Source organism: Dendrobates tinctorius, unplaced genomic scaffold, assembly GCF_039654945.1.
Source record: "Dendrobates tinctorius isolate UK_male_01 unplaced genomic scaffold, ASM3965494v1 ptg000029l, whole genome shotgun sequence".
Classification (NCBI taxonomy): Eukaryota; Metazoa; Chordata; class Amphibia; order Anura; family Dendrobatidae; genus Dendrobates; species Dendrobates tinctorius.
In genome coordinates, this window is record NW_027361697.1 from 40,424,271 (window position 1) to 40,450,498 (window position 26,228).

General features: G+C 45.6%; 1 protein-coding gene across 1 annotated transcript in view; it reads left to right on the forward strand.

Annotated features, from left to right (window-relative positions):
- The window catches only part of LOC141085740 (putative ferric-chelate reductase 1), a 56,309-nt gene that overhangs the window by 16,000 nt on the left and 14,081 nt on the right, over positions 1 to 26,228 (forward strand). The window contains exons 6-10 of the mRNA XM_073571275.1: positions 790 to 891; positions 2,373 to 2,535; positions 9,965 to 10,081; positions 13,651 to 13,763; positions 18,346 to 18,432. Of these exons, the coding sequence (XP_073427376.1) occupies positions 790 to 891; positions 2,373 to 2,535; positions 9,965 to 10,081; positions 13,651 to 13,763; positions 18,346 to 18,432 (582 nt within the window). The remainder of the gene's footprint in view (positions 1 to 789; positions 892 to 2,372; positions 2,536 to 9,964; positions 10,082 to 13,650; positions 13,764 to 18,345; positions 18,433 to 26,228) is intronic.

Genomic DNA, 26,228 nt, shown 5'->3' on the forward strand with positions numbered 1-26,228 from the left:
TTTCCTATGGGTATCTTAATGGCAGCACGATAAAATATCAAAATGCATCACAATTCATGACTGGTACTCCACAATAATCCACATAATAGAATATTTCTGGCTTGAAATAGGCATATGAAAAGGACAGACAGAATACATAATACCTTTGATAATCACGTGCCAAAATCTGGTGTGGATTCAAAACATCTCTTATATACAATCCATATTCTGGCCCATCATAATGCGTTAGGACATGTATTTTGTAGAGGTCAAATATTGTAAGAGAATAGATCATAGTGATAAACATTAAGGAGTAAACTTGGCATGAGTTGGATGCACCCCGACGCGTTTCCCTGTCACCACGGTTCATCAGGAGGTAATGCAGATGTTTAAGATGCCGGATGCCATGATAAGTGACATGAACTGGCTGTCAAATGGGCAGACTCAAATAACCCCCATTCCATGTCCTCGCAACAGTGCACTCCGCCCACCGGAATCAGCGAGCCATCAACACCGGGCATAAATCACACACTCCCTTAACTCACCCATGCCGGCATGCGCTCCAGCAAGCGGAATCAAATAGACTTCCGGCCACTGAATGCTGGCGTGCGTTGCAGTGGCCGGAAGTGATGGAATTTCCGGAAATTACATAGAGCATGTATTCCATTGCATGGAACGTAGCGCATCACTTCCTGCTGCCTCCATGACCCCAAGGTGCCCAGATTACCACGCAGTGCGCTGCAACCCGTGGAACGCACAAACAAATAACATATATCTGGCCACGGATACAAAATATCTTCTGTGTTCCAGGGATCGGATGACATTTATATATGTGTAATAAATTCAGTTGGACAAGTAGAAATCCAGCATGCCTATTCAGAAGGACGAAAGCCACCTCTCATTCTGCCTTTGGTAAGTTCCTACCGGTAAGAAAGATGTAAGTGTTCCAAAGGCTGCTATATTTCATTTTGGACATGCTACTATAAAGGATTACATACAAGGAATGGCCACTTTACCATAAACACCTTTCTTGTAGTGTGTTGGACCAGCACTGACCTTAAGAACCTCATCAATATGTCATGGCGAAATACAAGAAATATTGGTCAATGCAGACAACATAGTGTTTTATAGTTGCGACACGTTAGATGGAGATTTTGCTGGACGTTATTTCTTGATTCCCATTCCCAACATGCTCTCCACACTGTTGCTCAACAAAGCCCTGCAAGGTTGGCATTTTTAGATTAGTCTTGGTTATCTTGGTGACGATGACCAAGTAATGTTCAAAGTTACTCAGATTACTTGATTTTCTCATTCTAATTTGGATACAGACTCAACTGATCCAAAGAAAACATATCCAACAAGACCAACGAAGTTATGCCATATAAAAATATCCTTTATTAGTGCATCATACTAAATAACATAAAAACCATTAAAAAGAGATACATGTCTATAGAGCCTTACAAGGTAGTGCATGTGCAACCTGCCACATGGCAGACAAACACTAACAAAGAGCATACAGTATAACCAACAATTTCATATAACAGTACAGTGACTGAAAATATATGTGATTTGCCCCAAATCGTGTTTGTCTAAGAACCACTCTGCAGATATCAAGGTATGAACATGATATAGCTATAAAGATTTTTATTGAGGATATATCCCATATATAAAGCAGTGGCCAGTAAGGTTAATAATATATGGTATGTCAAACACTATGTTATGGCATAACTTCGTTGGTCTTGTTGGATATGTTGTTATATTGAAGTGCCATTAATTTAGGCCCTCTTTCTTTGGATATATTCTGATCCAAAGAAAACTTGCTCACTTGATTTTATGCTGCGCTCCGGGGTCTCATGTCTAATTTTCATACAGAGAAAACTCCAATCTTGAACGGGTAGATTTCTCTAATAAAGTGGCCACTCAGTGGATGTATGATGCAATATCAATGTCGCCCATATGACTAATTATCACTATCTCTCCGATCTCCTCTTCTCCATATGGCACATTTGTCGTCTTATCCATATTATTTGTAAGTACTGTATATACAGTTGGATCCTCAGCAAGGTTGATTAAAACTGGAATAGGTTCTGCAGCTCAGCTCTATCTATGAGTGAGCCGCTGCTAGACATCTGACGGCAGTGCGAACAGATGCGCAGTTCTAAAAATGACAGGCCGGATCTTTATCTTTCCTGACAATATTTTGTTTGGGGCATCTATATGCATTAGATTGTCAGCTGAAGCTGTCGATATCTGCGGCTTTGGCCAACATTATTCTGAGTATTGTGGCTTTTATCCAAAATAATTCTCTGCATCTGTGGTCCCCAGTGCTTTATCTCAGATTTCTTTCCATATTGCGTACAGCCCACTAAGGTTTTCTTTATCTTATTTGACAGAGTAATGTAGATGTCAGGATTTCCTCATACACCAACGGTGTGATACAATGTTCTTTCACTTCAAAAAATCAAATTTCAACACAACTTCCCATCTACCAATCCCGAGCCAGTAACGGTTCTGATTTGTACTACATCTTTATGGCTTATGGATCCTCTGATAATGGTGAGTAAAGTCTAGGTGACAGTAGACACTAGTTTCTTATATACAATAGGTTTACCTGTATAGAAGGGGAATGTATTATCAAATGTACCTGGAGTGCTGAGATACAGTAGACTTATTATTACTGTACTACTTCATAATTCAAGGAGCTACAATGGTAAGTTAAAAAATAGAAGTTTATTTTGTCATCAGGTATACATGGAGTAATGTGAAAACAGATGGCTGTCATATGATATTCAAGTCCATGTTAATGTGCTAGTCTTTGCATTGCCTATCCACTATAGAATCCAAACTGATCATCCTTGCCCACAAAACTCTCCACAGTTCTGCACCACCCTACATCTCGCCCCTCATCTCTGTCTTCCAGCCTACCCTACCTCTCCATTTCACTAATGGCCTAAGACTGAAATCTATCATTCAAACCTCCCACTATCATTTCCAGGTCTTCTCTTGTGCTGCACCAGTTTTCTGAAATACGCTAAAGAAAACAATCTGGTTAATTGGTTAGCCATGGGCAAGGTATTTGCCTCTTAAGGCCCCGTCTCACATAACGAGATCGCTAGCGATATCGCTAAAGCGTCACCGATTTTGTGATGCAACAGCGATCTCGCTACATGTGATGCGCAGCAGCCACCGGCCCCCCTGCTGGATATCGCTGATCGGCCATTTTTTCGTTGTCGGCGTCCTGCTGGCCAGCGTGCATCGCTGTGTTTGATCGCTGGATCGTTGCTGCGTCGCTGAAGAGATCTGCCTGTTTGGCAGCTTACTAGCGATCATTTAGTGACGCACCAGCGATCCCTACCAGGTCGCATCATTGTCGGGATCGCTGGTGCGTCGCTAAGTGAAACGGGACCCTTATGCCCCAACACATTACATGAATGTGCAGGTCCTGAGGAGATGTGTGGACTTGTCCTGGGTAGGCACTACACCCTTGCAGGCCCTATGTAACCAATGGCTTGAGTTGGCCTGAACCAGGTGTTTGACTGATCAATGAGGGAGACCACCAATCAAAAATAAACTTTTTATTCAATGATAACTGGGGAGGGATTTTATACAGGAGATAGCGGACACATATCTCGATGGACGTTTCCTTTTACAATACAGAGCAGTTGCCACACAATGTATCAATTCTTTCTTCTTTTCTGTCTTATCCTTAATCTTCAACATTCCTTTACACTTCATGACACTTAAGTACTACAGTCCAGCTTGTAAGAGTCCTTTTCCACGTCTTTTTCCCTTTTAAGAGCGCTACTGTGTCTGACGTTCTATAACCATGGGCACTCTTTTTCTTATGTACTCCGTCCTGCTTAGGTCTATGACCTCTGTGAGTTAGATCTCTGGGCCGTACTGCTAGGCGTCCTGTCCCCGGACCCAACTCTGTCCAATCACTGTTCTTTCGTTTACTTCACTCTTTCTCTTCAGTAGGATCTCGCTATCCTCTGTCTCCACTCTTGTTAGGGATACCCACTTCATGTGGCACTGCTCACACTAGACTTTTTAGATCTGCTTTCTACACACACTGGGCCCTTTCTGACAGAAACTGTCTCTTGTCTTTTCAATATGACCACTTCCACTCTGGGCTAGTCCCAACCATTAACTCTACCTACCTGTTGCTAGGCAGAATGCAACAATGTCATAATGAATTTCACATCAAAACACTTTTGCAACAATACACATATTCTCCAAGGGAGATTGTGGGCAGTATATCCATCTCCTTACAAATTCCCTGCTGCCAGCTTCTTCCTCTTCCCCTTCCCATAGACTTCTTGAGGCAGCAACTGTCACTTGATCCTTCATTGAGCTGAAAACCTTTAGACAGCTTTAAGCAATTAATTCAGGGAAGTTTTCATGTGGGGAAAGAGGCAATTTTCTATAAGATATATTACAAAGTTCTTATCTTTATTTATACTAAGAAAAAAGCTTCACCTCAGTTGGTAAGCTCTGCCCACAAAATGGTGTTCAGCGCCACCAGACTAAAACTCTTTCTTCTTAAAATGTATCTCTGAAGGAACCCCACAGCCTTTCCTCCCATGAGAGCCTGCACTGGCTGCCCAGTGGTGTTAAATAAAGCCACAGGCTCTGACTGCAGTAATGACAAGCAGATGCCCCAGGTAGAGGAAGTCAGGAGATTGGAAACTGGAGAAGCCTTAGCTGTGCCCCCACCGAGCGTCTTAATCTCCTGTATTGGACTACACAGCAGGGCTTTGTGTCCTCTGCACTAGCTGTCTATAATATTCAAAACCACTGGGAGTGGGAGACCAACTGTGGGTTTCAGCAGAGTGGCCCACCAGGAATCTGCTCAATTGGTCAGATGACCAGTCCAGGTCTGTGCAATTCCCTGCACTGTGGGTGGCCGTAAGCACTGCTCTGGTTTAAGAAGCAATGTAGGAGACACAAGTCTATACCAGAGATAGAGATGCATCTTTTTCATTCTCAAAATCACTAGTGGACCAAAGGTTGGATCAGAGAGTGATGACAAAGCGTAGCAATATGGCATCACTTTATAAGATGGGAGTAGCCTATTACGTACCCTTGATCATAATGTTTTTGCCCGTGGCTAAGCCTATTTTGACCTTAATGACCTGGCCATTTTTTGCAATTCTGACCAGTGTCCCTTTATGAGGTAATAACTCTGGAACGCTTCAACGCATCTTAGCGATTCTGAGATTGTTTTTTCGTGACATATTGGGCTTCATGTTAGTGGTAAACTTAGGTCGATAATTTTTGCGTTTATTTGTGAAAAAAACAGAGATTTGACGAAAATTTTGAAAATTTCGCAATTTTCAAATTTTGAATTTTTATTCTGTTAAACCAGAGAGTGATGTGACACAAAATAGTTACTAAATAACATTTCCCACATGTCTACTTTACATCAGCACAATTTTGGAAACAATTTTTTTTTTTGTTAGGAAGTTATAAGGGTTAAAAGTTGACCAGCGATTTCTCATTTTTACAACAATATTTACAAAACCATTTTTTTTAGGGGCCACCTCACATTTGAAGTCACTTTGAGGGGTCTATATGGCAGAAAATACCCAAAAGTGACACCATTCTAAAAACTGCACCCCTCAAGCTACTCAAAACTACATTCTAGGAGATTATTAACCCTTCAGGTGCTTCACAGGAACTAAAGCAACGTGGAAGGAAAAAATGGACATATTATTTTTTGCACCACAAATTTTCTTTTATCATTAATTTTTTCATTTTCACATGGGCTACAGGATAAAATGGATCCTAAAATTTGTTGGGCAATTTCTCCTGAGTACACCAATAACTCATATGTGGTCATAAACCACTGTTTGGGCGCACGGCAGGGCTCGGAAGGGAAGGAGCACATTTGACTTTTTGAATGGAAAATATGCTGGAATATTTAGCGCTTGCCATGTCACGTTTGGAGAGTCGCTGTGCGCCTAAGCACTGGAGCTTCCCCACAAGTGACCCCATTTTGGAAACTAGACCCCCCAAGGAACTTATCTACATGCATAGTGATCAGTTTGAACCCCCCAGGTGCTTCACAAATTGATCGGTAAAAAAAAAAGTACTTTTTTTTCACCAAAATTTTATTTTGGTATCAGTTTTTTCATTTTCACATGGGCAACAGGATAAAATGGATCCTAAAATGTGTTGGGCAATTTCTCCTGAGTGCACAGATACCTTATATGTGGTCATAAACCACTCTTTGGGCGCACGGCAGGGTCCGTAAGTGAAGGAGCGCTATTTGACTATTTGAATGGAAAATTCGCTCCAATCGTTATCGGACACCATGTCGCGTTTGGAGAGCCCCTGTGTACCTAAACATTGGAGCTCCCCCACAAGTGACACCATTTTGGAAAATAGACCCCTTAAGGAACTTATCTAGATGTGTAGGGAGCACTTTGAACCCCCAAGTGCTTCACAAAAGTTTATAACGTAGAGCAGTGAAAATAAAAAATCATTTTTTTTCCTCAAAAAAGATTTTTTAGCACGCTATTTTTTATTTTCACAAGGGTAACAGGAGAAATTGGACCACAAAAGTTGTTGTCCAGTTTGTCCTGAGTACGCTGGTACCCCATATGTGGGGGGGAACCACTGTTTGGGCGCATGGCAGGGCTCAGAAGGGAAGGAGTGCCATTTGACTTTTTGAAATGAAAATTAGCTCCAATCGTTAGCGGACACCATGTCGTGTTTGGAGAGCCCCTGTGTGCCTAAACTTTGGAGCTCCCCCACAAATGACCCCAGTATGGAAACTAGACCCCCTAAGGAACTTATCTAGATGCATAGTGAGCACTTTGAACCCCCAGGTGCTTCACAGAAGTTTATAACGCAGAGCCGTGAAAATAAAAAATATTTTTTTTTTCTTAAAAAAAATATTTTTAGTCCGCAATTTTTTATTTTCACAGGGGTACCAGGATAAATTGGACCCCAAAAGTTGTCGTACAGTTAGTCCTGAGTACACTGGTACCCCATATGTGGGGGGGGGACCACTGTTTGGGCACATGTCGGGGCTCAGCAGGGAGGTAGTGACATTTTGAAATGCTGACTTTGATGACATGGTCTGAGGGTGTCATGTTACATTTGCAGAGCCCCTGTGTGCCTAAACAGTAGAAACCCCCGGCATGTGACCTCATTTTGGAAACTAGACCCCCCAAGGAACTTATCTAGATGTGTGGTGAGCACCTTGAACCCCCAAGTGCTTCACAGAAGTTTATAACGCAGAGCCGTGAAAATAAAAAATCATTTTTTTTCCTCAAAAAAAAAAAGATTTTTAGCCCGCAATTTTTTTTCACAACAGTCACAAGATGAATTGGACCCCAAAAGTTGTTGTACAGTTTGTCCTGAGTACGCTGGTACCCCATATGTGGGGCGGAACCACTGTTTGGGCACACGTCAGGGCTCGGAAGGGAAGTAGTGACATTTTGAAATGCTGACTTTGATGGCATGGTGTGCGGTCGTAATTACGTTTGCAGAGCCCCTGATGTGCCTAAATAGTGGAAACCTCCCACAAGTGACCCCATTTTGGAAACTAGACCCCATAAGGAAGTTGCCTAGATGTGTAGTGAGCACACTGAACCCCCAAGTGCTTCACAGAAGATTATAACGCAGAGCCATGAAAATAAAAAATAATTTTTTTTTCCTCAAAAAATGATTTTTTAGCTCACAATTTTTTATTTTCACAAGGGTAACAGGAGAAATTGGACCCCAAAAGTTGTTGTCCAGTTTGTCCTGAGTACGCTGGTACCCCATATGCGGGGGGGAACCATTGTTTGGGCACACGTCAGGGCTCGGAATGGAAGTAGTGACGTTTTGAAATGCAGACTTTGATGGAATAGTCTGCGGTCGTAATTACGTTTGCAGAGCCCCTGATGTGCCTAAACAGTGGAAATCCCCCACAAGTGACCCCATTTTGTAAACTAGACCTTCCAAGGAACGTATGTAAGATATGTTGTGAGCACTTTGAACCCCCAAGTGCTTCACAGAAGTTTATAATGCAGAGACATGAAAATGAAAAAATCATTTTTTTCCACAAAAATAATTTTTTAGCCCCCAATTTTTTATTTTCCCAAGGGTAACATGGGAAATTAGTCCCCAAAAGTTGTTGTGCAATTTTTCCTGAGTATGCTGATACCCCATATGTTGGGGTAAACCACTGTTTGGGCACATGTCAGGGCTTGGAAGGGAGGGTGCACCGTTGACTTTTTGAATGCAAAATTGGCTGGAATCAATGGTTGCACCATGTCGCGTTTGGAGACCCCCTGATGTGCCTAAACAGTGGAAACCCCTCAATTCTAACTCCAACCCTAACCCCAACACACCCCTAACCACAGCCCTACCCCTAACACATCCCTAACCACAAGCCTAACCCTAATTCCAACGCTAACCCTAATTCCAACCCTAACCCTAATTCTAACCCTAATTCCAACCCTAACCCTAATTCCAACTCTAACCCTAATTCCAACTCTAACCCTAATTCAACCCTAGCCCTCTTTCCAACCCTAACCCTCTTTCCAACCCTAACCCTCTTTCCAACCCTAACCCTCTTTCCAATCCTAACCCTAACCCTCTTTCCAACCCTAACCCTAACCCTCTTTCCAACCCTAACCCTCTTTCCAACCCTAACCCTCTTTCCAACCCTAACCCTAACCCTAATGGAAAAATAAAAATAAAAATATTTTCTTTACTTTATTAGTTGTGCCTACCTATGGGGGTGATAATCGGGGGTTTATTTACTTTTTCTTTCATTTTGATCACTGTGAGAGTGATCAAAATGAAAGAATGGAATCTGCAGCCGGCAGATTTGGGCGGGCGCACTGCGCATGCGCCCGCCATTTTCAAGATGGCGGCGCCCATGAACCGGACCCGCCGGACACCGGGAGCGACAGGGGGACTTAGAAGGTGCCGGGGGAGGTGAGAGGGGGTGAGGGGGTTATCGGAAGCTGGCGGGGAGCAGAGGGAATGGGAGGGGGGCAGATGATGACAGCGGCGGCAGATCGCCGCTGTCATTCAGTTGCGGGGGGCGATCGCCGGTGGGGGGGGTGGAATCGGTGTCTCCAGCCATGTCCGATGCTACAGCAGCATCGGCCATGGCTGGATTGTAATATTTCATCAATTTTCATTGATGAAATATTACTATCGCTCTGATTGGCTGTTTCACTTTTAACAGCCAATCAGAGCGATCGTAGCCACGTGGGGGCGAAGCCACGCCCCCTGTGGCGAAGAACAAAGCCCCCTGTATCTGCGGGTCGGGTGACCTTTCAGTGACCTAGGTCACCCGACCCGCAGGGGGGCTTTAAAGTCATGACGCCACATAGGCGTCATGGGTCGTTCTGGCACGACTTTTCATGACGCCTACGTGGCGTCAAAGGTCGTGAAGGAGTTAAGCATTTAATAGCTATATAGAATTTTGATAACTACATAAGTACAGTATATAGATGAGGGAGTGCCTGGAACTTAATATTTTTCTCTATACAGGGTGCCGTCTCTTTGAACGCAATGTGAAAGCATCCTAAAAGTTTGGTTACCTGTTTCTTTGATCTCGTCAGCGCTTGCGTCTGATCTCCCCGCAGAACGGGATTCGAGCTTATGCGCCAACGGGGCCATAGACTAGAATAATGTTCTGCTGTGCATCATTTTTAGGCCAAGGTTACACTTGCGAGTGTGATGCGAGTGTGCGGCTGCATGTATTTCTATGCAGCTGCACGCTCCAGTCCCGAGTGCCTGCGGCAGCGACGAGTATTGATGCGAGAGATTCACGCAAGTTTCTCGCATCACACTCGCAAGTGTGACCCCGGCCTTAGAAGTGTATACCTACTTAGTCTATGCAAACGCCCGAATCCCGTTTTGTGGGGGATTCGGATGCAAGCCCTGATGGGGCAAGCAAACAGTTGCCTGAATGCAATGTGAAAGCACCCTTAGCCTTCAGTTAAACTTGTTCTACCTGTTCTCTATTCTCCAGGACAGATCAAATTTCATGGACCAGGTGTATTCTCGAGTGACACCAAAGTTAACATCTCAGCAACTTCCAATGTAACTCACAGAGAACAAAGCACACCCATAATGGTAAAGACACATGGTTAGTATGAAAACTGCCTCCATCATTATGAAAAAGCATATGTTAAAATACAGGAAAAATATATATCTTTGTACCGTGTTAGCCAGTAGATAGAAAAATATTTAGAGCTAGCTGAAGAGCCCGGCATTGCCCGGGCATAGTACCTAACTGTGGGTCCCGCTGTCTTCCTTAACATCCCCGCTCTCCACCCGCCGTCCCATTCTATCCCTCCGCAGCCGCGCTCTACATCCATGTCCCGGTGTCCCTCCACAGCCCCAGTCTCTTCGTCCACAGCCCTGCTCTCCCGCTCTCTCCCTCCACAGCCCCGTTCTCTTCCTTCACAGCCCTGCACTCCTCGTTCACAGCCCCGTTCTCTTCCTTCACAGCCCTGCTCTCCCGCTCTCTCCGTCCACAGCCCCGTTCTCTTCCTTCACAGCCCTGCTCTCCCGCTCTCTCCGTCCACAGCCCCGTTCTCTTCCTTCACAGCCCTGCTTTCCCGCTTACTCCCTCTACAGCTCCGCTGTCTTTCTTCCCCCACAGCCCCGCTCTCGATGCACCACACGCGGTGACGCCGGGACCAGGAGAGAGAGGTGCACAGATTGTTCGTTCGGCCGGTGTGGGCGGAGCTGCAGTGCATGTGATTGGGCGGCCTGCGGGGGCGTGGCTTGCCAGAGTGGGCGGAGCTAGAGCTGAGCTGAAGCGCGTGTGATTGGGCTGCCTGCGGGGGGCGTGACCAAGCGCTGTAGTAGGCCGCAGTAGAAGCGGGGGACTAAATTTAGGCCAGAAAGCTGCAGGGGAGAGGGGGGATAGCGCAGTTGGCGACGGGGAGCGCCGACTGAGCCGGGACAGGGCTGGGAGGGTACCGGCACTATTCGGCCCCTGTCCTGAAGACTGTCTTCCTCACAGCCCCACTCTCCATGCACTGTCCTGCTGTATCCGTGCTCAGCCCTACTCTCCAACCGCATCCCACTCTGCTGCTTCGTGATTGGTTGGTGACACACACACACATTCAGATTTACAGTATATATAGAGATTGAGAGTCCTCAGTGGTTGATACCTTTTAATGGCTAACTGAAAAGATCGTAACACACTGCTAGCTTTCGAGACTACTCAGGTCTCTTCATCAGGCTAGACTAATACAAGATGTTGAATTGTGTTCAGAGAAGTAAAGAATGGACGATATATGAAATATATAATTTTATTTCTCTTTTTAAAGATCTTTATTTTCAATGGAGGAACAGGAGGCATTACTTGCGGGGGTGACTCTGCTCTCTGTACGCCGTGTATTATGACAATGCACACTAACAGTGCCAGCTCATTACTGCTGTTATGAGCCGGCGAGAGAGCACATAGTCACTGTGCATATCACACAGTGACAGAGCAGAGAATAGCCCAGTCTATAAAATGAAGGTCACTGATGCTTCGCTTCAGGGAGGGGGAAAAGGCTGCAGCAGTGACCGCAGCCTCTGATCCCTGATGTCGCTTTGTTTCAATATCCCAACATGCACTGGAATTCTCTAACAAAGCATTATAAAAAAAAAGTAGGGCAAAAAAAAACCAAAAAGCAGTTAGTATAGTTAGGGAAGGATAGAGAATTTTTAATTCAAATACATAAGAAAATAGCTTACATTATGGAATTAAACAGAGCTATGAGCCCACATCTTTCCCGGCACATGTCATTTCATCAGCTGACATTTGGCCCTAACAGCCGTGGGTGGAATCGTGATCCACCCGCGGAAGTTAATCTCTGACAGCGGCATTTAGCGTCATCGCACCAGGAGCGCATCACTAATCCCACTCACTAGTGCCCGTGTCACATGACCGCGGGTTGCCGATGGGTTAGTATGACCACCCAGAGTGTGTAGCAGTCCCCTGTGGTTGTCGTTGCCGGATTGCTATATGAGCGCCGCCTATAGCAAGTGAGCATTTCTGCTACATCAGCCCTGCTCTATGTAGCACAAGCGATCGGGTGATCACTGCTTCTAGTCTCCCACGGAGATTATTGAACAAGTGAAAAGTAAGAAAAAATGTTTTTAAAAATATTTAAAAAAAATATAAAAGTTTAACCCCCCCCCCCTTTTTCCCCCATTCAAAATAAAACAATTAAAAAAATACACATATTTGGTATCGCAGCATTCCGAATCGCCCGATTTATCAATATGTAAAAAGAATTAATCCGATCAGTAAACAGTGTAGCGAGGAAAAAACTCAAAACACCAGAATTAAGTTTTTTTGGCCTCCGCAACACTGAATTAAATTGCAATAACGGGCGATCAAAACATCATAGCTGCAATAACACGGTATAAAAAAAACATCAGCTCGGCACGTAAAAAATAAGCCCTCACCCAGCCCCAGATCCCAAAAATTGGAGATGCTACGGGTCTCGGAAAATGACGCAATTTTTTTTTTTTTTTAACAAATGGGATTTTTTTTGCACCACTTAGATTAAAAAAGAACCTATTGGTATCTACAAACTTGTAATTACCTGGAAAATTATAATGGCAGGTCAGTTTTAGCATTTGATTAATATGGTATAAAAAAAAAAGTTATGGAATTGCACCTTTTTTGCAATTTCACCAAATTTGGATTTTTTTCCCCATTTTTGAGTACACAATACGGTAAAACCAGATGGTATCGTTCAAAAGTACAACTTGCCCCTCAAAAAAACAAGCCCTCACATAGCCATAATGATAGAAAAATACAAAAAATTATGGCTCTGGGAAACAAGGGAGCAAAAAAACAGAAATGCAAAAATGGAAAATGACCTTGGGGGTGAAGGGGTTAAAGTGCTGCACATATGAGGCCACTTTTTTCCCTGATATAGCACAGAGGGTGAGGGGATGATAATATGTAGGTTGTGGGGAGCTCTGTGTGCCAGGATTCTTTTTTAATCCCGGTCTGGCCCTGGCCAAATCCTTTTACAAAAAGATTGTGCATCACATGTATCAACCGTTACAGGGAAAGTATAGCATTGTTTGTTGTTACTTCTAATTACAGAGTGGCTCTGCCTTCTCAGTGTGGCACATGCACATCGTAGTTACGTTTTCACTGCTTGGGACCTTGTCTATATGTTTTAAAATGTTAAGTCTAGAATCCAAAGTTATCCCTTATCCATATGATGAGGGTGTGTGCACACGTTGGGGATTCTGCTGCGGATTTGCAGCGGATTTGGCCCTGCGGGTCCGCAGCAGTTCCACAGGCAATGTACTGTACAATGTTAGCCAATGGGAATTCAAATCCGCTGTGCACATGCTGTGGATTTTTCTGTGCGGATTTGCTGCGGTTTTAAATCCGCAGCATGTCAACTCTTTCTGCGGATTCCGCAGCGGTTTGACACCTGTTCCATTGTCCAGGTGTCAATCTGCAAGGGAAAACCGCAGGTCACTCCGTGCGGAAAAATCAGCAGGTGAATCCGCAGAGTGTGCACTCACCCTTACTGATCACTGGGGGTCGGCCAAGTGCAGCACTCTGATTTTCCTGCAGCAGACCCACAGATGCTTCAATACATAGATGAACTTTGGTGTCAGAGAATTGTACATAAAAGAAAACAAGACTTATTTATGTGATATTTTTGCCTTTCACTTCTGCAGGGGCCCTTATGCTTATTGCTTGGATGACTACTGGAAGTTTAGGGATGATTATTGCTCGATATATTAAAACTGCTGCAAAGACTCCTATTTTTGGAAAAGCTCTTTGGTTCCAGGTACTCAGACGACACAAAAACAATTTACTACAATTTGATTTTTGTAAATGTCTTCTGTACTACATAATAATATACAGTATCTGACATAAGATTTATTTTTAAAGCACCTTTAATTCCAGGATGCTACAAATGTGAAAAAGTGGTTACACACATGTGTGTATGTATATATATATATATATATATATATATATATATATATATATATGACTGTCATACCGATACAGAGAGGGAGTGGGCCCTGCTCTCACAAGCTTACTATCTATAGGGTATTGGGGAAAGAAACAATAGGCCAGGGAAGGATTTCAGCAGCTGTGGTGGTAGTGAGCTGGCAGTGACTAGGGCGTAACGATATCACTTGCAGAGGGTTCAAACACAATCAGGGCTGTGTGGGAAAGGAGCCCATAGACACCAATTTCACCTGAATGTGGGTTCTCGGACCCACATAGAAGTGAAATGTGTAATGGCTCAGAGAACTGCTGGCTCCCTGTGCTTTATTACACGCCGCCAGCCACTCAGAGGATGGCAGCAGAAGTTGGCTTGCCAATGGTCAGCTGTCAGCTCCTGCACCAGCTACAGAAGAGGTTGACATCCAGCATGGGAGTGGGGGAAGTGGAGTAGAATAATTTTGTTTCTTTTTAAAATTTGCTGGAGAAATCTGGAAGGCGCCCAGCATGGGGGACATTATACCATAATGTGGGATATAATACCAGGATAGGGGACATTATACTGGGTTGAAGGACATTACACCAGCATGGGAAACATTACACCATAATGGAGGACATTATACCAGGAAGGTGCCCAGGATGGAGATTATTACAAGAAGGAGCCAGGATAGCTGACATTATCACATTGGGAGAAAACACGCATGTCTTTATGGCTGTAGCCTGTAGGCATTTTTGAATATATGAGTTTTTAGGTTCTGTTTGACGGTTCCAAATTTGGGAAACAATTGTAAGTGTTGAGGCATTGCAATCCAGAGGATGGTGATGCCTGGTAGAAGTCTTGAAGGCGATTGGGTGAGGAATGTAGGAGAGCAGAGGTCACAAGGAGGTCTTGTGAGAGCTGGAGACTACTTGTGAAAAGGTACAGCCTTTTAAGTCGTTTTTAATAGTTTAAAGGAGTTGTTCGACCTTAGGGTACAAGTCTGCAGACACTCTATGTGAATCCAGACTTGTTAATCCTCACCGCACATTCTCCTGTGGCTGGTGATTGGGGCAATTTTGGGACAAGCACTAAAGAGGGCGTAGCGTTCAGGAAGAACTAGGAATAAGATGACCATTGTGTTGAGAACCAATAGTGGAGCAGGAGAGGGGATCATGCTGACTTGCTCAAAGGTGTTGTCACACGAACAAAGTACGTTTTAACCAATAGATCTTTAAATAAAAATAAATTCTCCAAATGGATGTTTGTTTTTTTTAAATGCTCCTGCGCTGAGATAATCTTATAAATGTGCCCCTGCTGTGTAGTGTGTAATGGCTGTGTCTGATCGTACAGGGACATGTTCTGATCATACCACAGCTCCTGGGAGAGGGAGGACGCAAAAGAGTACACAGACATTACAGCACGGGATTGCAGCTGATCTATTGATTAACCCCTTAACGACCGCCGATACACCTTTTAACGGCAGTAATTACTTAAACCACAGTGCCGTTAATCCACAGCGCTGTGGAGTAAGTGAATAGTGCCCACAGTGTCGGATTTTCTCCGGGGTCTCAGCTGCCGGGGATAGCCGAGATCCCAGAGAACATGAATCGGTTCGGTTTTTACTGACCCCGCTTTTGCGATCACCGTTATTAACCCTATAACGGCGATCGCAAAAAAAAGAAGCGATTTTCCATTTAATTTCTCTTTCCTCTGATGTGATCGCACATCAGAGGAGAGAGAAATAAGGTCCCCGACCCCCCCGGTACCTCCCGGTGGCGTTGGATCCCCTCCCGGTGGTCTTGCGTCCCCCTCCTGCCTCCTCCAGTGGGCGCCGCCATCTTGGATCCAGAAGAAAATGGCGGGCGCATGCGCAGTGCGCCCGCCGCGAATCTGCAGGCTCTGGCTGGCAGATTCCATTCATTCCCTTTGATCACTGTAATAGTGATCAAAATAAAAAAAATAGTAAACCCCTCCCCCCGTTTATCACCCCCTTAGTTAGGCAAACATAATGAAATAAAGAAAATATTTTTTTTTTCATTTTTCCATTAGGTTTAGGGCTAGGGGTAGAGTTAGGGTTAGAATTAGGGATGAAATTAGGGTTGGAATTAGGGTTAGGGCTAGGGTTAGAATTAGGATTAGGGTTGGGGTTAGGGTTGGGAATAGTGTTAGGGGTGTGTTGGGGTTAGGGTTGGAGCAAGAATTGAGGGTTTTCCACTATTTACCAACTTTGGGGGTCTAATTTCTCCTGTTACCCTTGGGAAAATAAAAAAAATTGGGGGCTAAAAAATCACTTTTGTGGGAAAAAAAAGACTTTTTATTTTCACGGCTCTGCGTTATAAACTTCTGTGAAGCACTTGGGGGTTCAAAGTGCTCACCACACCTGGGGGGTCTAGTTTTCAAAATGGGGACACTTGTGGGGGGGTTATACTGTTTAGGCACATCAGGGGTTCTGCAAACGCAACATGACGCCCGCAGACCATTCCATCAAAGTCTGCATTCCAAAATGGCACTCCTTCCCTTCCGAGCTCTCCTATGCGCCCAAACAGTGGTTCCCCCCACATATGGGGTATCACCGTACTCAGGACAAATTGCACAACAACTTTTCTGGTCCATTTTCTCCTGTTACCCTTAGGAAAATAAAAAATTGGGGACTAAAAAATCATTTTTGAGGAAAAAAAAATGATTTATTATTTTCACGGCTCTGCGTTTATAAACTTCTGTGAAGCACTTGGGGGTTCGAAGTGCTCACCAAACTTCTAGATAAGTTCCTTAAGGGGTCTAGTTTCCAAAATGGTGTCACTTGTGGGGTTTTTTCACTGTTTAGGCACATCAGGGGCTCTCCAAATGCGACATGGCGTCCAAGCTCAATTCCAGCCAATTCTGCATTGAAAAAGTCAAACGGTACTCCTTCCCTTCTGAGCTTTGCCGTGCGCCCAAACAGTGGTTCATCCCCACATATGGGGAATCAGCGTACTCAGGACAAATCGCACAACAACTGTGGGGGTATGATTTCTCCTGTTACCCTTGTAAAATTAAAAATTTGGGGGCGAAATATCATTTTTGTGGGAAAAAAATGATTTTTTATTTTCACGGCTCTACGCTATAAACTTCTGTGAAGCACTTGAAGGTTCAAAGTGCTCACCACACATATAGATATGTTCCTTAAGGGGTCTAGTTTCCAAAATGGGGTCACTTGTTGGAGGTTTCCACTGTTTAGGAACATCAGGGGCTCTCCGAACGCAACATGGCATCCGATCTCAATTCCAGCCAATTCTGCTTTGAAAAAGTCAAACTGCGCTCCTTCCCTGCGAGCTCTGCCGTGCGCTGAAAAAGTGGTTTACCCCCACAAATGGGGTATCGGCGTATTTAGGAGAAATTGCACAACAAATTTTGTGGTTCATTTTCTCTTTTAACACTTGTGAAAATAAGAAAATTGGTTCTGAAGTACATTTTTTGCAAAAAAAAGTTAAATGTTAATTTTTTCCTTCCACATTCCTTTAGTTCCTGTTAAGCACGTAAAGGGTTAATAAACTTCTTGAATGTGGTTTTGAGCACCTTGAGGGGTCTAGTTTTTAGAATGGTGTCACTTTTGGGTATTTTATGTCATGTACACCCCTCAAAATCACTTTAAATATGATGTGGTCCCTAAAAAAAAAGGTTTTGTAAATTTTGTTGTAAAAATGAGAAATCGCTGGTCAACTTTTAACCCTTATAGCTTCCTAACAAAAAAAAAAAAATTTGTTTCCAAAATTGTGCTGATGTAAAGTAGACATGTGGGAAATGTTATTTAATAAGAAATTTGTGTGACACATCTCTCTGATTTAAGGGCATAAAAATTTAAAGTTTGAAAATTGCAAAATTTTCAAAATTTTTGCCATATTTCCATTTTTTTCATAAATAAACACAAGACATATCGAATACATTTTACCACTAACATGAAGTACAATATGTCACGAAAAAACATTCTCAGAATCAGCGGGATCCGTTAAAGTGTTCCAGAGTTATAACCTCATAAAGTGACAGTGGTTAGAATTGTAAAAATTGGCCTGGTCATTGAGCTGCAAACTGGCTCTGTCACTAAGGGGTATAACCAGTGACTGCCAAGAATAATGCATCACAAGCCTGATTACCAAGCTAATTAGCTTGACTTATGATAGGCAGTTCCAGGCAGAGGAGGTAAATCTGTACTGCACCCGATGCAGGGAGCCCTGATACTGCTAGTCTGGGAATAGGCATTCCAGTGACTGGAAGAGGTTAAAGTCTGACCTGCATCTTTTATTTTCATTTATTTTAGACTGAGATTGTGAAAAATAATTTTGAGTCTTCAGTGCTCGCTGCTACTGATATCAAAGAATGACTGACTCCTGCTTAAATTACTGACAATGTTCCTTACTGACGCTGTCTCTAATTGTACCATATTCTTACTGTTAAATTGCAGATTCACCTGGTTTTGATGGTTTTGACTCTGGCTGCAACAATAGTGTCATTTGTATTAGCATTTGTGCAGGCTAAAGGATGGGCATACGTAAGTAGCAACAATATTTTGACTTTCCCAACAGCAAAAATTCACCATACGTATGTTATCTGTTAAAGACACAGCCTGGTTTAGGCTTCTTGTTGACTTTTTCTATTCCCTGCTGCTTCACGTGTCCTTTGATGATCTCTAATTCTTAATAACTGTCAACACACAAAAAAGTGACCAATCACTGGCTGCACAGGTGACTAGCTTCAGGTAACAATTGGCTGCAGCCTGCAGGTGGTCCCTTTGTTGGGATGTGATTGCTGCTGCTCAGAGTAGATACAATCGAGGGCAGGGTATCTTTGGGATGAGATTGGAGAGGTAAGTATGACTTTTTAATGCAATTCTAAAATGCAATTGATTGCAGTGCAATGCAGGACTGTATGCCTATTAGGTGGAGCCTTTGAAAGGAGGAAGACTGGGCTGCGGGTACCAGTATTGGGTCGGATCCGGGACGGTCGAGGCTGCGCCCCAAGATTCCTGGGGGAAGGAATAGGGGACCAGACAGGCCCTATGACCTGGGCAGCGGGGGCGTGTTTAGACAGGGAACCCGGCCGGTAGCTGAGGCAAAAGCGTGTGAAGGGGCAGTTAGGTTCCCGCCGTCAGCGTGCGAGCAGCAAGGTGGGCATCGCACTCCGCACCCGAAGTGCCGGCGCTGCGACGGACTGCAGCAGACAACTCCCGGTGCCACCAGCGAGACAGCTAGTGTAATAAGCACCGCACGCTCAGTGACAGCCAGTATCGTGCATGTGCAGAGAACCGAGGGCCAGGTACAGGACAGTAGTTTGCGGTCCCCTCTCTTGCCTGTGGCACATCAACCCACGTTTAACCCCGGGATTGCTGCGGCCCTTGTTGCATTGACTGCACAGACTCATGGACTAGGGGCTCAACGGGTAAAACCGAAGACCGCCCGTTGCCGCCAGAAGTTGGACTATTGTCTGTGGGACCTCATCTGTGACCACTGCCCCAGCCGTTGACAGGATTACAACCCCCAGTGGATCAGTCGGCTGAGGAATCTAAGGAAACGATAAGTCTGATAACTGAACTGTTTTCTTCTTTTGCCATTTCTTCTTACAATTTAACTGTTTATCTTCCTACGAGGAGTTCCTTTACTGTTAAAATAAATTGTTATATTGTTAACCCTTGCTCTGCCTCTCTCGCGTCACTGCATCTCGCAACCTGCTTACACCTTTACCAAGGGCAGCTTGCATGATAATATACTAGTATACAGAAGCACTTATGGACGTTATTCAAAAGATATTAAAATGCTCTGTAATGCACTGCTGCTACTTAGAGCAAATTCTGTAAAACAGGTTCCCTGATAGATGCACTGTCAATTAAATGGGTTGGCTGGTCTTAAACCACCAGTCTGCAGTCACTCCATGTGACGTCAGAGTTGTGAATCCTGTCATTGCACGCTTTCAGGATTCTCTGATGCCAGGGGAAGAGGGGAGTAGTCGTGTGCCGTAATACACCAACCAGACTAAGGCCGGATTCACATGTCCTGATATTTCCGGTACCAGAAAAACTAGCACAGGAGATAGCCATGTCAGTGTGTGTAATACATATGGTACACGCGTGGGAACCATGTGCCGCATCATTACCACATGGACGGCTGCTGGGGAAGAATCGCTACAGTAAGCGCTGTTCCCCAGCGGCAGGTGCTGAACACAGCGATCGGCGAGAGCAGAGGAGAATGATGAGAATTATAATAGTCAGAATGACAGCAGGAGGGGGGTGATGGCATTATTACCCCCATCATCCGACACCTGCTGCCACTAAGAACAGTGACAGGTATGGTATTGTGATAAAACACTCCGGGATCGCCTTTGCTGGGGTCAAAGGTCACGTGCGTTCAGCATGAAACTCAGGCGCACAGCCGGGGTCCGGGTATGACTGACACTGGGTCAGGTTTATTAAAGGCGAAAGCGATGCATAAAGAAAATAAAAACATAAAACAAATCCTTGCCTGTCCGGCACTAACTAAACAAGGTACAACCTAACTACCAACTGGTGGGCTTCTCCCGTCCAGCCAAACCACAGTTACCGTGGGCACTGCTTTCATTCACGTGTGTCTCTCACACAGACAGGCTCTCTATGTCCCCAGGCTGAGACACTCACACAACCACCTGGCATCCTTTTATATCCGCCTCCCATTATTCATTAGTAACCAGGTGCGATACTGACCAGACTAGGCCACATAGGAAAGGTATCTGGGTGAGATATACCTGCCCTCATCCACTATTCCCACATGATTCTCACATATCCCCCCCCCCCCTGCTCAGACCACTCCGGTCGAGCAATGACACCCGCCAAACAGTGCACTCGGGACAGGGCATCTGCATTCCCCATCTGTACCCCTGGGCGGTGCTCCACCGTAAAAGTGTAGGCCTGCAGGGCAAGGGACCACCGGGTCACCCGGCTATTCCCTTCCTTGTGAAAGTGCATCCACTTGAGAGGGGCATGGTCAGTGATCAGCCTGAACTTTTGGCCCACCAGGTAATATTTGAGGGCCTCTAGAGCCCACTTAATGGCTAGGCACTCTTTTTCTACGACTGCATACTTTTGCTCATGTTTATTCAGCTTCCTGCTGAGATAGAGGACTGGGTGTTCCACTCCATCCCTCACTTGTGACAGTACGGCCCCGATACTGGTATCAGAGGCATCTGTTTGTACCACAAACTCGCTGCAGAAAACCGGAGTCACCTGTACGGGTTGAGAGCAAAGTGCCCGTTTTAGGCTATGGAAGGCTTCTTCAGCCGCTAAATTCCATTTAATCATGACAGAGTCTTTCCCTTTGGTAAGATCCATTAGGGGGGTAGCGATGGCTGCAAAATTGGGTATGAACCGGCGATAATAGCCGGCGATCCCCAGAAAGGCTTGCACCTGCTTCTTGTTGACAGGTTGCGGCCAGTCCTGAACCGCTTGAATCTTATCGACCTGGGGTTTAACAATACCCCTCCCAATTACATACCCCAAATACCGGGCTTCTTCTAGCCCGATGTGACATTTCTTGGGGTTCGCGGTTAGACCTGCTTCCCACAGGTTGTCAATCACAGCTTCTACTTTCTGGAGATGAGTCTCCCAGTCCAAGCTGTAAATGACAATGTCATCCAAATAGGCCGAAGTGTATTGCCTATGTGACCTCAGGACTCGATCCATCAGTCTCTGGAAGGTCGCCGGTGCTCCATGCAGTCCAAACGGCATATACACATACTGAAATAAACCTTCCGGCGTAGCAAATGCCGTCTTTAATCTAGCCGCCTCCGCCAGAGGGATCTGCCAATACCCGTTTGTTAGGTCTAGGGTCGTAATATACCGGGCTTTTCCTAACCAATCTATTAACTCCTCGACCCGGGGCATAGGGTAGGCATCAAATTTTGAGGCCGCATTCAGTTTCCTGAAGTCATTGCAGAACCGGATGGTGCCGTCCGGTTTAGGAATTAACACAATCGGGCTGGACCAAGCACTGTGCGATTCCTCAATGACACCTAACTCTAACATTGCCTTCACTTCTTGGGAAACGGCTTCACGGCGCGCTTCCGGAATTCTGTAGGGTTTCACGTGAACTGTGACACCAGGTTCCGTTACGATGTCATGTTTCATTAGCGTAGTCTGCCCGGGTTTTTCTGAGAAAAACTTTTGGTTGTGAAGTAGAAACTGCCTGACCTCAGTCTTTTACCGCTCCGAGAGAGTCTCTGCAACCCGTACCTCCGATACGGTATGCGAGCAGACGGGACGGGCCAGCTCCGCTGACGAGGCAGACCGATCTTTCAAGGGTTTTATCAGATTCACATGATAAATCTGTTCAGGTTTCCGTTTACCTGCCTGGTATACTTTGTAGTTTACTTCACCAACTCTTTCCTTAATCTCAAAGTGGCCCTGCCACTTTGCTAGGAACTTACTGTCCACTGTGGGGACCAGGATCAACACCCTATCTCCGGGTGCAAATGTACGGATCTTGGCGCCCCTATCATAGATTCTTTTTTGGGCTCCTTGAGCCTGCATCATGTGTTCTTTGACGATAGGCATAACAGCCGCAATACGGTCCTGAATTTGGGATACATGATCTATCACCATTTTAAATGGAGTGACCTGACCCTCCCAGGTTTCTTTGGCGACGTCTAACAGTCCGCGAGGACGTCGGGCGTACAATAACTCGAAAGGCGAGAATCCCGTGGAAGACTGGGGCACTTCCCCGATGGCAAAAAGCAAATACGGAAGTAAATAGTCCCAGTTCTTCCCATCCTTGTCTATCGCCTTTCTCAGCATCTGCTTCAGAGTTTTATTGAACCGTTTGACCAACCCGTCTGTTTGAGGGTGATATACGAATGTGCGTAACGGTTCGATTTGTAACAACCGGCAGAGCTCCTTCATTACCCTGGACATAAAGGGAGTCCCCTGGTCGGTGAGTATCTGTTTTGGTATAGCGACCCGACTAAACACATGCACCAGTTCCTTGGCAATCGTCTTGGTGGCCGTGTTACGCAAAGGGATGGCCTCCGGGTAACGAGTGGCATAATCCAAGAGGACCAGGATATGTTGGTGTCCACGTGCAGACCGTGGAAGGGGCCCAACTAAATCCATCCCAATCCTCTCAAACGGGACCTAAATAATAGGTAGGGGTACCAAAGGGCTACAGAACCGGGGCTTAGGCGCAGATGCTTGGCATTCAGGACAAGACTCACAATATACATGAATATTGTGATGCATGCCTGGCCAGCAAAACAGTGTAATATCCTTTCGGTGGTTTTCTGGACTCCCAGGTGACCTCCCATCACATGTCCGTGGGCCAGGTCCAGCACCTGCCGCCGGTAGGGTTTTGGCACGACTAATAGTTGCACCGTGTCTTCCCCCTTTTTCTCTATCTGATATAGTAAATCATTCTCCAGGACCATGTAAGGATATGCCAGCCTAGAGCCAGGTTCTACGGGTACCCCATTTATCACTTTTACATTTGTCCTAGCCTGAGAAAGGGTAGGATCCTTTATTTGCTCGCTTTGGAAGTCATCTTTCTGAACTTCCAAATCCGGCAAACGGGGAGGTGGACGGCTGTCGGCCTCCTCCTCTTCCCTGGTCTCCTCTGTATCACCCGCCATGACTGAAAACGGGAACTGCAGGTCATTTCCAGCAGACTCTTCCCCCGAGTCTTCCGGGGGGACCTCATCCAGGGGTTCGGGACCCACACGCTCCCTGGGAGAAGAACCATGTACACTATTACCCTGGGGCATCAACTGATTCTCCCACAATTGCCAGAAGTGGGGAAAGTCCCGGCCCAAGATAACATCATGCAATAACGCAGGGACAAGTCCCACTTTATGTTGCACAGACCCATAGGAAGTAGTAATGCATATGACCGTGGTGTGGTACGAACAGGTGTCTCCATGCACACACGTTACAGAAAATTTGTCTGATGGTCCAGTCGGGGCTGACACCAGACTGGCCTTCACCCGAGTCACCACACTTCCTGAGTCTAACAATGCCACCACATTTTTGCCATCAACAGTTAAATCACACAAGTGTTTTTCCACATCCTTTTGACCGGCATTCACACTCACTACCCGTGCAACCATAGACATGCGGTTTTTAGAGTCTGTGATGTCGCACTGCATGGGTTCAGCAGTGACCGGACAGTTCGCAGCAATGTGGCCCATCTCTTGGCAGCGGAAACACCTAACGGGCCCCTTGCTTAGACCATAGTTCGTTACTCTCGGCCTCACAGTGCGGGCAGTCCTGTTTTCCTCTCCCACTGTCTTAGGGATTTTTCCTTCTCCTCTACTCCCTGGAACAGTCTTACCAGTTCCACATGGAGATGATGAAGAACGAGGTGGGGTAGCGTTGTCTCGGAGTCCTTCCGCCACGGAGTAACGTTCAACCAGATCCACCAGTTGATCTGCCATCGTAGGATTTCCATGGCTTACCCACTTCCTCAGGGCTGGCGGTAGAGCTCTCAGGTACTTGTCCATGACGACTCTCTGGATTATCTCTGGCGCTGTCAGCAACTCGGGTTGTAGCCACTTCTTCGTCACGTGGATCAGGTCAAACATCTGTGACTGCGGTGGTTTATCCGGTTGATAAGTCCATTGATGCACTCTCTGTGCACGGACAGCGGTCGTCACTTCCAGCCGGGCCAAGATCTCGGCTTTCAGTTTGTCAAAGTCCTGCACGGCTGCAGGTTCTAAGTCATAATAAGCCTTTTGGGCCTCACCGGAAAGAAACGGGGCAATCAGGCTGGCCCATCGTTCCTTCAGCCATTTTTCTCGCACCGCCGTCCGTTCAAGCGTGGTCAGGTATGCCTCGACGTCATCTTCGGTCATCATCTTCTGCCAGTACCGACTCACGTGAATCACTCTCGACTCGGCTTCCAGGTTAACCTCAGGTAAGCTTCCCAGGCGCTGCGCCACCTGCTGGAGAAGCGAACGATCGGTAGCTGTCATGTCCACCAACTCCTTCAGCTGGGCCATCATCACCCGATTGGCTTCTTGCTGGACGGCAGTGGACTGTACCAGCGCTTTCACCACGTCCTCCATGCTCATGCTTCCAACGTGATGCCTGCATTCTCCACCACAATGTGATAAAACACTCCAGGATCGCCTTTGCTGGGGTCAAAGGTCACGTGCGTTCAGTATGAAACTCAGGCGCACAGCCGGGGTCCGGGTATAACTGACACTGGGTCAGGTTTATTAAAGGTGAAAGCAATGCATAAAGGAAATAAAAACATAAAACAAATCCTTGCCTGTCCGGCACTAACTAAACAAGGTACAACCTAACTACCAACTGGCGGGCTTCTCCCGTCCAGCCAAACCACAGTTACCGTGGGCACTGCTTTCATTCACGTGTGTCTCTCACACAGACAGGCTCTCTGTGTCCCCAGGCTGAGACACTCACACAACCACCTGGCATCCTTTTATATCCGCCTCCCATTATTCATTAGTAACCAGGTGCGATACTGACCAGACTAGGCCACATAGGAAAGGTATCTGGGCGAGATATACCTGCCCTCATCCACTATTCCCTCATGATTCACACAGATATATTGTTGGATTGTTATTTTATTTTTTATTTTTTTTGCAGGAGAACAAGGGCGTCGCATGCATTAGGTGTTTAATAAAAATGGTAAAACTGTGTGGTGTTTTATTTAATTAAAAGACTTTATTCTGGCTGTGTCTTTATTTAACCTTTAACAACTATAGGATTAGTAATGGAGAGGTGTCTTATTGACACCTCTCCATTACTAAGCCGTGGGTTTGATGTCACCTTACAATAGAAAGGTGACATTAACCCCACAAATATGAACCCCACTTGCCACCGCTACAGGGCAAGTGGGAAGAGCCGGGCAAAGCACCAGAATTGGCGCACCTTTTTTGGGCAGCTGCGGGCTGCTGTTTTTAGGCTGGGGGGGGCCAAGATCAATGGCCCCTTACCAGCCTGAGAATACCAGCCCCCAGTTGTCTGCTTTAGCAAGGCTGGCTGTCAAAAATGGGGGGACCCCACACCGTTGTTTTTAATTATTTCTTTAAATAATTAAAAAAAACATCATGGGGACCCCTCTATTCTTGAGAACCAACCTTGCTGAAGCTGACAGCTGAGGGTTGCAGCCCCTCAGCTGTGAATTTTGCTTGGTGTAGGAGTCGGATGATGGCGTTAATAATGCCATCAGCTTCACCAGCTGTCATTATTCTGACTTTATTATAACTCTCATCATTCTCCTCTGCTCGCGCCGATCGCCGGAAGAGCAGGGGAGAATGATAAGAGCCGCGTTCAGCACCTGCCACCGGGGAACAGCGCTTACAGTAGAGATT